Genomic DNA, 15479 nt, shown 5'->3' with positions numbered 1-15479 from the left:
CAAATAATTGAATTTGTATTATTTTATAACTTACTACATAGTTAAATAATAATAATTATGATAATAATAATAACAATAATAATACATTTAGGTGATTGAATAAAGTATTAATTCTTCATGTTAATGTTGTGGCCTCAGAAGCTTAGTTCAGTGGACTGTATATGCAAATTTTAAAACATTTTTAGGAAACAAATAGTTAAAAAAAACAATACTTGTGACTTTCCTCCAGATCTTCTGGTCATCCTTTCTCTTGACAAGTGCAGATAGCAGCCTCATTCATCACTTTGATACACAAACGAACCCCCTTGATGGCCTGCTCAACAATCATACACAGCTTCACAAATAATTGATAGGGATGGAACAAAATGTACTAAAACAACACAAGCAATCAAACTTCTTTACTCTCTCGTTGTGTGTGTGTGTTTTATCAGGAAGTGGTTCAAGGAATGCTCACACAGTATCGATGAGAGAGAATATATTTAGTGTAAGGGCATGAGTCACTATTAAAACTAGAGTAACCATAGCAACAACTTGTTAACAATTAACCCTTCTACTACATAGTTTGTTTTCTTTTGGCTCACACTTGTCTCCATGACAGCCCACCTCATTCATTAACATCCCAGTGTCACCACTCCTGTCTGACTTGTGACTCCACACCCTCTCTCACACGAAGCTACAGTATATCTATGGAATCCAAAGAATGAACTCCATCATGGTCCTCCTTTAGTTGGTATCTTTATGACAGCTAGCAAAACCCCACGCATATTTCTACCTGCAGACATTCACTCGAAACACTAAATTCCCTAAAGCTGTACATGCAGTGAAGTCGTAATTCCACCTCAGGTCAACAAAACTCCCCTGAAGTTGCATGTTAGTCATGGAGATGATCTTTGACCAGCATTTCTCTAGTAGATCCTTGAAGGTTCCTGTTTAAAACAACGACTGTACGGAGTGGTTAGCACGCAGGCCACACAGCTATGCGACCCAAGTTCAATTCCACCCTCAGCCATCTCTGTGTGTTTGCATGTTTTCTCCGGGTACTCCGGTTTCCTCCCACATTCCAAAAACATGCTAGGTTAATTGACGACTCCAAATTGTCCATAGGTATGAATGTGGGTGTGAATGGTTGTTTGTCTATATGTGCCCTGTGATTGGCTGGCGACCAGTCCAGAGTGTACCCCGCCTCTCGCAGCTGGGATAGGCTCCAGCACCCCCGCAACCCTCATGAGGATAAGCGGTAGAAAATGAATGAATGCTTAAAACAGCAGTGTTCCTGTTACATAGAAGTGTAATCATTTTTTGCAGTAGATCCTAAAAAAACAGCAGAGCGCCTCTGTCATGTAGACAATCTTTGACTGGCATTGCATTGCAGTAAAGACCCGTAAATTACAGTAAAGGTTTTATAGTGTACACAGTTTGACCCTGAAGCAGATGAATTTCAGTTCTCCTTCTAATGGGGAAATTCTTAGACATGATCAAATATTAAGCATAATTATTATTTTCATTATTATGATCTGAAAGGCAGAATGTTTCATGAACTGTAGTTCACAGACATGAAGTCTGCAGTACCTTGTGTGTTTTGCGCTGACGTATAGCTTCCTTGTGCCGACAAACACACACATCCATCACACGATTACATGCATCTCTGTCCTCCCTAATCAAGGATACGCGCGTTGCACAATGCCATATATGTATTTTTTCCTCATGAAGCGATAAGCCCAATATCTGCGCTCGTCTCCTTTTCCCTTTGACCTCCAGGAAAGACGCTTGTCCCTAAAATAATCTGCTCCTTCCCATTTTGCAGCCTATGAGAACATGTGTCATAATCATGCATGCATGCACACACACACCCTGTTGAGTTATTTGTGTGTGTGTGTGCGAGAGGGGGGGAAATGGGGTGGTCAAGGTGAGACTGACAGGAAGTTGCAAACAGGACCAGAACTTCCTGTGCCAAGAGGAGAAAGTGATGCATCTTCTCTGCATTTACACACACACGCGCACACACACACACACCAAGCTATATTTAAACGATTTCACCCCACCAACCTTCTGATGATTAGCCACACAGCTAAGAGACACCTCAATTCCACCCTCGGCCATCTCTATGTGGAGTTTGCATGTTCTCCCCGTGCATGCGTGGGTTTTCTCCAGGGACTCTGGCTTTTAAAACAATAGAATGTGTACTCACAAGTGTAATAAAAAAGAAGTTAACGACTGCTGTGTTCATTTGAACACTTCAAATCCAAAAATGTGTCGTCGACCTTATTGCATGCGGTTAACTTCTTTTTACACTTTAAAAATGCATTGACCTAATTTTTCACTTATATGAAATATAAAATGGAGGTCAAGCATGCATTTGATTGTTTTTAAGTTTCAGCCTGAATCTTTTTACTCTTTTATTTCAGATGTAAAGACATGCACAAGCTAACCTGTGCTAACATTCAAACTAATATACGTACACCCCTGATCAGTAGAAAAATGGCTACAATTGACATTTTGTATGCATTGAACCTCTCTGTTTACTTCTAGTAATTGCATTCTAGCCGTCATTTGAGCATTTCCCTGCAAAATTAAATTACTGTTATTGTTTTTAAAATAAACAAATACACCTTTTGAAACGAATTAGTCAAAAAATTCCGATGTTGGTCTTGTTCATGATGCAGTTTATTGTGCCGATAACCACACCACAGATATAACATGGATGTCTGCACACACATACACACACACACACATTACATTCACATTAAAGGTGACACAAACATACTGTTAATGTGTGTGTGAGGCTAATGTGAACATGTAAGGCTACAAGTTGACATTTATAGTCAAGGTCAATTCAACCAGCTCTTAATACATCAAATGTTTGTATACTGGCATAATGTGACCATGATGTAATCTATATCATAATGAGTCTAGTCATGTTATAATATTACAGACATTAATTGTATTGACGTTGAGGACAAACAAAAGTTAGCTAAAAAAAAAAAAAGATTAGCAGAATACATAATAGAATAGGATGTGTCCACTGTCCGCACCCCCCCCCCCCCCCCCACATGTCTATTCTTATTTATACTAAATGATGCTCACAGTATCATAAACATGTTTATTCATTGACTGCACATTTAAGACTCATTTAAACTCATTTCCCTGCTTCCACCAGTCATGGTGAACGTTTGGAACACTGTTGTGCTCCCAAACACCTCTGCCCCCTTTTTCACGTCTGTGTGTTTTCCCAAATTAACAACCAGGAAGTCAGTGGCGACTAAGAAACAAAAGAGCTACAACGCCTCAGTGGTGCCAGGACACCAAAAATAAAACTATTTTTTACCCAGCCACCCCTGCCCCAGAAAAAGATGCTCCCCATTATTCTTCACATTCTTACAGCATGTATGTGCTGACTGTATGCTTTTTCCAGTGTTTCTCCTTTCAACACAACCTCACCAGTTTCTAACTAAATGACCCAGAACATCTCTTTTAAAGGTCCCTTATTATTCAAAGCCAATTTTGTGCCTATATAGCTGTCAAGTTAGCAAGACTAGCAGAGGTACGTGTGCCAAATTGCTAACAATAGGCTGATATTTTAACAGCAGCATCATGCTAGGTTAGCCTATCCGCTAATGTAAAGCGATGGTAGCTACACTAATGACAGATACAGTTGGCGGTTTTACAACATTGTCATAATAGAAGACCTTTAAAAAGTGTTTAGATTGTAAAGACAATAAAAATTGCTGACTGGTACTTAAACCACTTTTTGACAACTCTCCATCGGGTCCTGCATTGTTGAACTTTGCTTTTACCAATCCAACCCATGCTGACTGAGCTGAACTGGTGGAAACATGGCTTTGTTTTCATAGGTTTTCTTAGCACTGATGCTAACTGCTAATGAGGATTGCTAATGGGGACTTTTGTGGTGAGATCAGCAATGTTTACTCGGGTATTTTCTTCTTACAAGGAGGCACCAGATGCAGCGGCAGCTCCGTGGGAAGTTCATGTCCCTCCAGCTTGACCTTAATGAGGTGATTGGCCAAGGCAAACTCCTCATCGTCGAGCATCCCGTCCTTATCGATGTCCGCCAGCTTCCAGATCTTTCCCAGCACCGTGTTAGGCAGCTTGGACTTGACCATCTCCCTCTTGGCGTTGGCCCCCGTCACTTTGCCGTTGACGGGCGAAAGCGTGTAGAAGATCTCGTCGTAGGCCGGCTTGTCCCGCGCCACCACCCACTCGGCCTCGTCGATGCCCTCGCCGGCCCCCTCGCCGTAACCGTGGCCGAAGGGGCCGTTGAGGGTGCCGTCGAAGGCGCCGCCCTTGACGACGGGGTTGGGGCGCTGGTTCTCCTCCTGCCGCACTAGCACCATCAGGCCGGCGATGTCGTGGGCCAGCATGTCGTCCACCGCCTCCAGGAGTTTGGATTTGAGAGGCTGGAACTTGGTGAGGTCCTGAGCTTGGAGTTGGTCCTGGAAGAGCCAGCTCATCACCACCATTGTTTACAACAACCGCTTACACAACCTCACCTGCATCTTCTTCAGGTTTGGGAAATCTCCAGGTGATATCTGATGTTCCCTTTCAATGCGCTTGTAGATGTCTCCCAGGCTGCCGATAAGCTCCTTCTTCTTGTTCTCCTTGCCGAACACGGAAGGCATCTCTTTCTTCAAGGAGCTGATAATGTAGGCGTGGACCTGCATGAGGATTACAAGATGCCAATCAGGACAACGCCGCCATGGAGGAAACTCATCCTCACCAGCCATTTCATGAGGTCCACACACACTAAAGCTTTTCTTTAATTCTTAGTACATAGAATTGGATGTATTTAAATATAAGATTTGTATTTATTTGTTTAAGGCCGCATGGTGGACGAGTGGTTAGCATGTTGGCCATACAGGAGTTCGGGAGGACCTGGGTTGGAAGCCGGACTTCCTTATATGGGCGTGCTCAGGTACAAACTGTGCAAGCTGAGTGTGACCAACCACAGCGGAGTCGGCGTGCCTGAAGCCGGGCCGTGGGTGGAATAAATTAAAACAAGCCATTTTGCTGGAATAAGTGCAGATTCTGGAAGATCTAGAAAGCTTTCTGTGCGGGTTTTCGTGTGTAGCTGCTCCACACAACTCAATACAAGGGCCGAAAATTAGCATAAAAGGTGCCTAAAAAAAAGAAAGCAATCAGGCAAAAGGGCCATCTTTCTTCCAAACATCATGAACAATGTAACATAGCATGACCTTGACACTTGTCGTTAGCATGACCTTGACGCACTTCACAGCACTATCAGCTGTCAGACAGGAAGAGTTGCTGAGTGTACATATGTGCACATCCTCCCTCAGGAAAGAGGAAATCATTGAGAAAACGTATATGCGCTACAAGGCTAACAGCTGGGCGGTGAGAGGAAACGTTCCCATCCTGGAAACGCCACATGATGATACGGCAACTATGTGTTTTTAACAAAAGTACCGGAACACCTGGGCATATAAACCAAAGTGACGATGGCCGCAAATAAAGGAATAACCGTGTCGGACGTTCAGTGTTACCTTGGCTAACCTGGCCCGCTTGATCAGGTCGTTGAGTTTCCTCAGTGCGGCGTTCCGCGGCAGCGACTGGATGTCCTTAAACAGATCTTGCTCCTCTGCCTCAAACAGCTTCCTGTTGTCAGGAATCAGCAGAGGGTGGGACCAAAATGATCCGATGTAGACACGGATCACCTGCAATGGAGGAAGAGCGGAATTTTGGAAATGAATGATTTTGGCGTGCATGAGAAAGTGGAACGCTAATACAACACGCACATTTAGTGGTTATTTTCTTCCCATTTGTTCAAATATTAGGTTTGTCAAATAATCATGGCTGGTTTCTCTGCATGTGTTAACTCGCTCACCTCAGGCGTGTTGACTATTTTTCCCAGCGACCACATGAGTGCCCCGTAAACTCGCATCAGCTGCTGGGTCTCGATCTGGTCTGCCTTGTTCAGAACGACTCTACCAACAAAAAGTTCATAACAATAATAATAATAACACATGTGTGATGTCATAGCGTTAGTTTACCTAATCTTGTCGTTACCTGATCTTGTCCTCATGGTTCTTCAGGGCCTTGATCACCTCCGAAAACTCATCGGAAATGTCCAGTTTGTGGGCGTCGAACAGGAGTATGATCCTGTCCACGCGTTCGGCGAACCACTCCAGTACGGCAGCAAAGTCGTAACCTGCGAAGGACAACGGTGAGTGGAAGAACTCCAGCGGTTTAGCGTCAGTAAGACACACACACACGCCGTCTTACCTGGGGGGGCCGTGAAAAGGATGACGCATGCCATGCAAAGTTAACGCTGTTGGTGCAAGGGTGTGCGAACCTTTAATATCGAGGCGAGGGCCGCATGCTGGGGGGGTTGGCGATACTGCAAATTTTGTTAGCGATCTGATACCAAATAAATGCGGGGCCAGTATTTTTGGCCACACTTTGGACACCCCCATGCTAGCGTATTGTTAAGTATCACAAGAATAGCAAGTCAGTTGCGTTGTAGTAGTCGTAATAGTAGTAGTAGTAGTAGTAATAGTAGTAGTAGTACCACCGCTCCTTATGTTATTGCTTAGCTTCTTGTGCAAACCAACAAGGGCTTCAACCTTGATAGTTTTCATCAAGAAAGTGAATTTGGTGGAGTAAATCTGCACATGGCGCCACAGAAAACAACTGTTGTCTGTTTGATGAGACCATGTGACAAAGATTCAGGCAAAAGGCAAAAAGTCCACAAATTCTTCCAAGCTAGTTTCTCTAAACATTATCTAGCAGCACTTTGACGCCTGCTTTAATGGACAATACCTCCATAAGGACATCTACGTAGGCAGCTATAGCCTGATAACGCCTCCTCTAGACACACACACACGTATACAACATTGGTGGGTGCAGCACCACACAGACAAGACACACAGAAGTGCAAAATCAATCAACACTTTAACCACTTGTGCACAACACTTTATGGAAGCCCGATTCTGCCACTGAAAGAAAATGCATATCCCGATACTAAGTCAGAAGTATGCCATACAAAGTCATATTTATGAGATAAATGTCAAACTTAAGAGATAAAAAAGTCGCAATAATGAGATAGTAAAGTCAGAATTATGAGATAAATAAAGGAAATCATGAGATACAAACTGTCCATGTGTCACCTTCCGCTTCTTATCTCATAATTTCAACTACATCATAGTTGTGCACTTTTATCTCATAATTGGGACTCCTACTCACATAATTTCAACTTTTATCTCATAATTATGACTTGCCATTGGGATTTATTTTCCAGTGGTGGAAAGGGGCTTCCATTGCAATTAAACCCATTTCCACAAAAAATGATCTAAATCTAAGTTATTAAAAAGTGAAATTTTTTTAATTTTTCCAGAAATAATGTCATAAAATAAAATGCTATATTATTGGATTCATATCCTACACAAAAGTACAGATAATGTTTTTTTTAAATTAATATTACATACATATATTTTTAAAAGCCTTTAAAAATGTATTCTTTTTTTTCTCAAAAAATTCCCTCAACAGAAAATACCATTTAAAATAATCAGTTCCAGGGTCAAACTGTCCCCATGATCACACCTTTTAATGTTGAAAGTATTCTTAGCTGCCACTGGGTGCTTATGTCTTACTATAGTAATACTTTCACATACGTACAACAGGGGTCCTTTTTAGGACTCTCATCGTAAGAAACACGACCGTGAGCGCATGCAGGGGAATAATAGAGCATTCAAAGATGGCGCCACAGTGTGAGAATCACGTCTGTGGAGGAGTGAAATAGCGGCGTCTTCTATCATCCTGCTGCTTTTGTCCGTGTCAGTGGTCGGTATGGCGATGCTGCACTTGAACTTTGGGAATGTTGGTGAATGTGGAGACCGTAAGGATGCTCGGAATCCCTTTTTTTCAGGAAAAGTGCACTTTTTTTTTTATTTTGCTCATGATCCACAATCCTTATGTGAAACATAACCACACGTCTTTCCCTTTTCTGTACTTTCTAAAGAGAGAAAAAGAGCTAGCATCTGGGAGCTAAGAATGTACGAATTGGGAAACCCCTATTTAGACTATAATGCCCTAAAAATGTAGATCAACCTGTATATAAAACAAGCTACAGCGACATTGTTATTTAAGCAGCTAACACGAAGAACTAGTTTTCTGGCATAGTGACACAGTGCCTCATGTCATTCCAAAACATGGCTATAGGACTACAATCTGTATTGAGTGGGAAACGATGAGAAGCATATGAATAACTAGGAATGTGTCAGGTATTCGCCCACATTGCATGTGTTGTTTCTACACGGGTACATGGACTGTGTGTGTGCCACGTGTCACACTTAATATTGTAGTGACTTGCTCCATGGACTGTTGTCAGTCTGGTCCAGTTGGTCTGTGGCGTCTTGATTTTGGCTAAATGGGTTTGTTAGCGCTCACACTTCTTGTTGTGATGAAATACCCTCCTGGTACACACACACCAAGCCTTTCCATCCATGTATGCCACTCGGCATGGCTTGGCAAGCCCCACATGTACACCACCATGTCACGCTGGTGTGATGACTTGCCCCCCATGTTCTCCCGAGTTTCACTGTCTTCTTGCGGGCTTAGCTTCTAAAACTGCTAAGCTCATCCTCCATATATTCATGCTCAGAAAGAATATATGCTGCTGTTGTTGACGAAAGCAGCTCTAGTTCCTATCTATGTTGCCATGTGAAATCAATGCTCCCGGGAAAGAAGTTCTGGTTTTCTGTTTGAAATGATAAATACTGTTTGTATTACATGTTATGAATGATGAATATACCTTCTATTACAGTCACAGCATGGATATAAAACCATAAAACCTTGACTTTGACTTAAAGAAATGCTCCTGTTTCATGTAAGGATTGTGGACGATGGGCAAAATTCCACCAAAAGTGCAGTGTTCCTTTAAATCTATTTATTATTCATTTCATCGGGTACTTTTGTTGGGTAGCTTAGCTAAGATTTGCTTGCCCGAGTGGACATATTGAACATGACGTGTGGAGAGAGGGAGAGAGTCAAAGCTCATCTTTTGCTGGCCGCTTCCTGTTCTTTGGAAGCAAAAAGACCAGCGTAATCCTCCTGATGGTGCCGGCCACCAACGTAAACACACGCTGAAATGCTGACATTGTCGCTCAGGGTTCAATGAGACTGGACATGTTGTTACCGAATGGCTGAAGTCAACACACACACACACACACACAGCAGGGGGTGAAAGAGTCACGAGAGTGTGCTTTACCTCGACTGATTCTCTGTTTCTCTCCTGACAGGATCCCCGGGGTGTCAATCACGCTGATGCTCTCCAGCACAGGGTTAGGCAGCTGGGCACACACAAACCTACACACACACACAGACAACCAAGAGAGTGTAAAAGTGTGAAAACAAACTTCACCCACCAGTCAGCTGTATAAATAGAAATATACTACATATATTGGAAAGTTCGGTCTTATAAAACCGCAACGTATCCCAGCAGACACCTCCCCTCGGAGGTCATAAGTGGATCAAATTCAAGAAGGAGATCTACTTTTTGGCTAGTACAGTACTCTTTAATACACATGTAATGTGCTCCAAAGAAAACAGTGAGCTCTGTTCTCCATACACACAAAAATCCCTGTAGGATAGCATATTCCTGGGAAGGTGGTGGTGGGATACTCTCAACCTTGCACCTTCTTAACGCTAAATCACGGCAAGCTTTCCTTCCTACCGCAGCAACAAGGTCTCATCTTGTGTCATGTGGTCTGTCACTAATGACAGAAATGCTTATATTATTCTAGTGTAATGTAAATCTATATAATGTATATAATCATCTTGTGCATTTGAATGCCCATCATCTCCATCACTCCTCCTTCCTGGGTCAAAATACTAAAAATACATACATTTCAGAAAAATAAAATAAGTATAGTTTCAATAACTGTAAGCCAGCGGTGTCCAAACTGCAGCCCAGGGGCCATTTACAGCCCATGGATGTTTACTGATTGGCCCTCAGCACATTGTATGAACAGGATTAACCAAGAGCATGAAAAACAACAGCAAAAATAGAAAAAAGAACAGTAATTGTACAAGAATAAAGACAAAATATTAAGTCAATACAAGCTAGATTGTGCCCAAATGATATTTAAAATATCTGATAAATATATAAAAAATAAAAAAATATGAGGTGCATGAAAGCTCTCTTTTTACTCCACCGTTAGAAGCAACACGAGGAGCAAAAACTGAATTTCCAACAGTTTTTTCTGTATATTTTGAGAAAGAAGTGAGTGTGAACTTTGAACGACTTGGATGGAAAGCTCTCCAAAGACAAAACGTGGCTTCCTTTTATTTTAGCTTGGCCCGAGCAGGACGGCACTGTCACGAAAGCAAAAGTGAGAATTTGGCATTTGTTTTCTTTGCCTGTGGGATCACACACACACACATGTGACACACATGACACAGCCTGACTGGTGAGTGGAGGGAAATTCAATCACGTAGGAATGTAGAACCACGCTGTGGATTCTCACTTTCTCGCTCTTTTCCACCTCTCCTCCTCAGCCTAAATCAGCGTCACAACACGGAGGACGAAGGCGTACCTGTTGAGGAAGGCGTTCCCAAAGGCATTCAGCTTCCTGAAGGGCTTCTTGGGGTCCACCACCAGGGCGTTGCCGGGCACCACTCCCTCGGTGTTGCCGTGCATCACCGCGATGAAGGAATCTGTGGTGGGTTCGGGGCCGATGCGCATGCCGGGAAAATCCTGCTCCAACAGGTAGCTGTGGGCCAAGTGAGGCATTCAATAACAAGATATCCAAGATCAAAACCACTGTTTAAATTACCAGCATGCAGTACAGTTGAGTTCAGGCCGGTACATTGTGCAAGTATGGGGGTTTCTATTTAGAAAAGCTTCCTTTGGCACCCACATGTTGGTGCCAAACATCAACTGAAGCCGCTCTACAGCTCCTTTTGCAGTATTTCATTCACTAGCCACTGGAAATGAGATGAAATTGTGTCAAAATGTTGTGGCTCACAACATTGAGGTGCGTTTGGGTTCCTTATCTTGTGGGAAAACAGTTCCCCCCAGGGTAAGGGATTATATGGTACACTGGAACCATGGGGCAGATGGTTCCTGGTGGCTTTAAAGGCTCGGTCTAATCCGTCCCGAGAAGACGCCAATTTAAGTTAATGCTCTTTAGTGGAACTCCCCAAAGAAACCACGCCCCAGTCCTCAAATTGCATCGCTATAATCAATCTTGTCTGGATGAAATCCCCTCAGTCGAGAACAGGGAGGAAATCCAGAGCTGCAAATATTCAGAAGAATTCTCCTCAGCGTGTTTGGATGATGATGATGCAAAACAGCCCAGCTCATATGAGTCAGCGGGGTTAAAGAGCAGGAATGTCTGCAAACACGCTACAGTACGTGAATCCGTCCTTCGTCCATTTCATCCAGAAATGTCACAATTGTAAACATTTGGGACTACCGCCAGTTATAGCAGCTTCAAGTCATTTGAATAATAAGATTTTAAAACATAGATTAAAAGATATTCTCTTGATGTTTTTCTTATTTAGAATAAAAAAATTGGAGCTAGGAGACCCGAGTTCAATTCCACCCTCGGCCATCTCTGTGTGAAGTTTGCATGTTCTCCCCGTGCATGCGTGGGTTTTCTCCGGGTACTGCGGTTAATAGGTTAATTGCTGACTTCAAATTGTCCATGGGTATGAATGTGAGTGTGAATGGTTGTTTGTCTATATGTGCCCTGTGATCGGCTGGCCACCAGTCCAGGGTGTACCCCGCCTCTTTTTGTCATGTTAAAATACAGTCTCACAAAAGATGCATAACTTCATCATTTTTTTAGAGGGCACATTAAAAGACATTTTCAGCCCCCCAAAAATACACAAGTTTGTATTTAAATCGACTTGTACATCTAATTTTTGAAAATCTATATAATTGATATCATGCTAATTTAACTGTGTTATACTATACAGTTAAATTGCTCCATTTCGCTTCCATCCATCCATCTTCATGCCGTTTATCCTCACTAGGGTGGCGGGTATGCTGGAGCCTATCCCAGCTCACTTGTGGCGAGAGGCGGGGTACACCCTGGATTGGTCGCCAGCCAATCACAGGGCACATATAGACAAACAACCATTCACACTCACATTCATACCTATGGATAATTTGGAGTGTCCAATGAAGCTAACATGTTTGTGGAATGGGGGAGGAAACCAGAGAAAACACACAGGGAGAACATGCAAACTCCACGCAGAGATGCCCCAGCCAAGAATAGAATTCGGGTTTAATGACCTTGTGACTGTGTGGCCTACATGCTAACCAACTCTACCACTGTGCGGTCCCCATATCACTTTTTTTTTTGTAATTAAAAATAAGTGTATTTCTCAAAATGTACTCCTCCATTATTATTAATGTAATATTTCCATTGTTTTCCTTTCACCTGCCCCCAGTCCATTTTTAAAGATTAAGGCTCCCTAAAATGGTTCCTCTCCCAATAATTTAGCACGTGTATAAGTTGTGAATTGTGATTGCAGCAACATCAGACATATTACATGCGTGTTAGTGTTACGTCTTCAGCATGTGAACACAAGCCGACATGGGACTTGCGGTCATTAAAGCGACAATAAATCTGAAGGCCGGGGATTACTGTCAGCATCTTAAGTGCAAACAGATGTAAAGATGGTCGTCTTTTTTAACATCTTTACCATAAACACTTTGTTGAGAAGCAAGCGGTGCCTGGTGGAGCCATCACCAGCCCTCCTGCCGACGCGTTGCGTAAGAACAACACGCACCAACCAAGTGAAAATGTTTGATAAACGGCGTGCAGCAACCAGAAATTCACGTTTATCACTATCCCCTCCCTGTTCAGTTTCTATTCTACTCAATTCTTTATGCTCTCAAATAAAGCATTAAACCTCAAAAAGATCCACTGGAACGCAGCATGAGATCATCTGCCTTGTAGGCGCCTTAGATGCTCTAAGACAATCAATTTCATAATTAATAACTCAATTTATTGAGCAAAAATCTTATTGAGCACCAAGAGAAGCAACAAAATGGAATTGAACTGATACGAAGATGAGCGTAAAAGCCACTTTTAAACTATTTAGAGGCCGACAATAAATCTGATATGAGCTCTTTTTACAGTCTAACATGTTACGTTCCATTTTACTAAAAAAAAAAGAAGTGAATTCATATTTAAACCAGAAGCTAGTCTCTATTACAACATTGGTTCTGTTATGCAACAAACTTGTTAATAAATGACCTTGTGGTCAAAGAGGGGCACCTTTTCTTTTCCACTTTCTCGTGCCAATTATCGCCCACTTCTGAAATAAATCAAACAGCCTGGCTACAATACGAGCATTTTCGGTATTTGTACTATTTTGTACTGACGTTAGCCAAATAAACCTCTAATGGTTAGAATGACTGCAGTCGTCCTGACCGAAGGTTAACTCAGCCTTTTGGACATTCCTCAGCGTAGCGTTACAATGTCACTGCTCAGAGTGCCGACTGGGGGTGGGGGAGTCAGGGCGGGGCTAGGGTGCTAGTAAAGGAGTCATGAGGAGAGAGAGAGACGAAAGGAGATGGGGTGACGGCAAGCAGGAAGTCACTAAGAGCATCCTTTCTGTCTGCAGACCACTAATTAGATGTGTGAGTGTGTGCGCGCATGTGTATGTGTGTGTGTGTGTGTGTGTGTGTGTGTGTCAGAGGCCCGACACCAAGCTTGTATCTTGATGTTACACGACCTCATGTCGTGTTTTAAGCAGGGGCTTCAAACTGGTTTTCGGGGGCCACATAAAGCAATACGGTGGGCCTACCTTGGAACTGTGCCTTAAGTTTGACACCCGTGGTACCATTTTTTAACTGCCCAAAAAAATGTGTAGAAAGACCTGAACTCCGGAATGTTCAAACCGAGAAACATCCGGAACTTCCGCATGTGCCTGGGAGGCGAATCTCTTCACATGAAGACTACGTACAGCTGTGAACATGTACAAAAAAAAAAAGAAAAAAACACAGCATCATGTGAAGGGCTTATTAACTGTCACTCAAGTGTAAAAAGAAGTGAACCACTGCGAAAATAGCCTCGCTTGACATGTCTAATCTCATCAGCGCTCGTAACTTCCTATGTATCTTCTTCTCTTACTGATGTCTCTATTTTTTACAAATAAATATCGCCCCCCCAAAAAGCCAAAGAAAAAGCCAAGCATGCCCAGTGTCAATATTTTGATGCACTGGTGCTGTATGCTGCCGTCTCCTATCATGACATCTCCCAACACCTCCTAAGCTGTTAGGGACCGTCTGATATCTTCCCACTTTGGATGTTGACAACAACCACATTCCAAAATATGGTTTTAAAAATGGACTTCCATAAAAGTACTTCTTTTACTAATCAGACGTGTGTGTGTTCTTCTCACCGTATGAAGCTGGTCTTTCCCGTGGAGTACTGACCCACCAGCAGGACCATGGGCTTGTTGTCAAAGTCTGCATCCTCCAGGGCCGGCGAGTGGAACTCATGGAACTTGTAGCTGTCCTCCAGGGGCAGCAGCTTGGTCTTGTAGAGTTTCTTCAGGCCGTCGCTGACCGTCTGGAAGACTTCAGGCTCTTTCTTCCTGCGGTCGTCGCCTCCCAGCCAGCTGAACATGATGAAGGCACTTTTTCTTCTTCTCAAGTCACTCTTTCTGGTGTTTTCAGGCAAGTCCTAATCTTCTCTGAGGTCAAGAGTGCATCAAAGGGTCCTCATTTACGAGCCACTTAAAAAATGTCAAAACTTAAAGCACACAGAGGTGGTATAACAGAATGTTTCAGTTCAATTTAAAATTTAATTTTAAATCTATTTATGCAAGATCATATCTGGTATATAGTAAACACGAGTAGATTTAATGTTGTTTACTTGCTATTTATGCAATTTAAACAGTCAATAAGCTAGATTGCGCCGTGCCAATTAAAGACAAACACCACTCTTAATTGCATTCTCGTCATCCAGGTTCTTCCTTATCCGATGCTGCAGCGATCCAAAAAGACACCTTTCTCTTATAATATTGATCAATACTACCGCTAACGGGCCGAGGGCGAGCACAGGAATCCCATCAATGATGCACCGACAAGCCCCGTTATCCTCCTTGGGGAGACAACCGGAAGCGATAAAGATGCTAACAGGCGAGCGATTATATCTGTCGTTTTTGGAACAAAACTTAAAATCAACATAAAAGCCCGCAAGATGTGCCGTTTGTGTTTCTGAGCCGCCGGTAGCCTCTCCTCACCAGCCCGTATTTAAATGCCGACTCGCTGGGAAACCCGAGCCCGACCGGAAGTGGGCCACAGGCGGCCACTGGTCCCGCCCAGTGATGCGGCAGCCTGGTGGAGCTGAGAGCGGTGCGCCATCTAGAGGTAGAAGAATGCGTAACACAAAGGCAACAAAGCAAGATGGACGTTTTGTAGACAAAAGTGGGTTAGTGACAGAGGTTAATCAATGAATGATTCAGTTTTCTATCGTCCGCACTAA

General features: G+C 42.9%; 1 protein-coding gene across 1 annotated transcript; it reads right to left on the bottom strand.

Moving 5' to 3' along the window:
- Positions 1-2646: 2646 nt before the first annotated feature.
- LOC131106817 (EH domain-containing protein 3) lies at positions 2647-15335 on the bottom strand. The gene is made up of 8 exons (XM_058056257.2): positions 14392-15335; positions 10566-10742; positions 9239-9336; positions 6040-6181; positions 5858-5957; positions 5517-5687; positions 4509-4673; positions 2647-4451 (listed from the first exon to the last, which is right to left on the bottom strand). The coding sequence occupies exons 1-8, from the start codon at positions 14616-14618 to the stop codon at positions 3924-3926; spliced, it is 1608 nt and encodes a 535-aa protein (XP_057912240.2). The 5' UTR covers positions 14619-15335; the 3' UTR covers positions 2647-3923.
- Between the last annotated feature and the right edge of the window lie 144 nt (positions 15336-15479).

This window comes from Doryrhamphus excisus, linkage group LG19, assembly GCF_037039965.1.
Source record: "Doryrhamphus excisus strain RoL-2023G ecotype Guam linkage group LG19, RoL_Dexc_Guam_v1.1, whole genome shotgun sequence".
In the NCBI taxonomy this organism is placed as follows: Eukaryota; Metazoa; Chordata; class Actinopteri; order Syngnathiformes; family Syngnathidae; genus Doryrhamphus; species Doryrhamphus excisus.
Note: the sequence above shows the minus strand (reverse complement) of the source record. Positions and strands in the feature narration are given on the sequence as shown.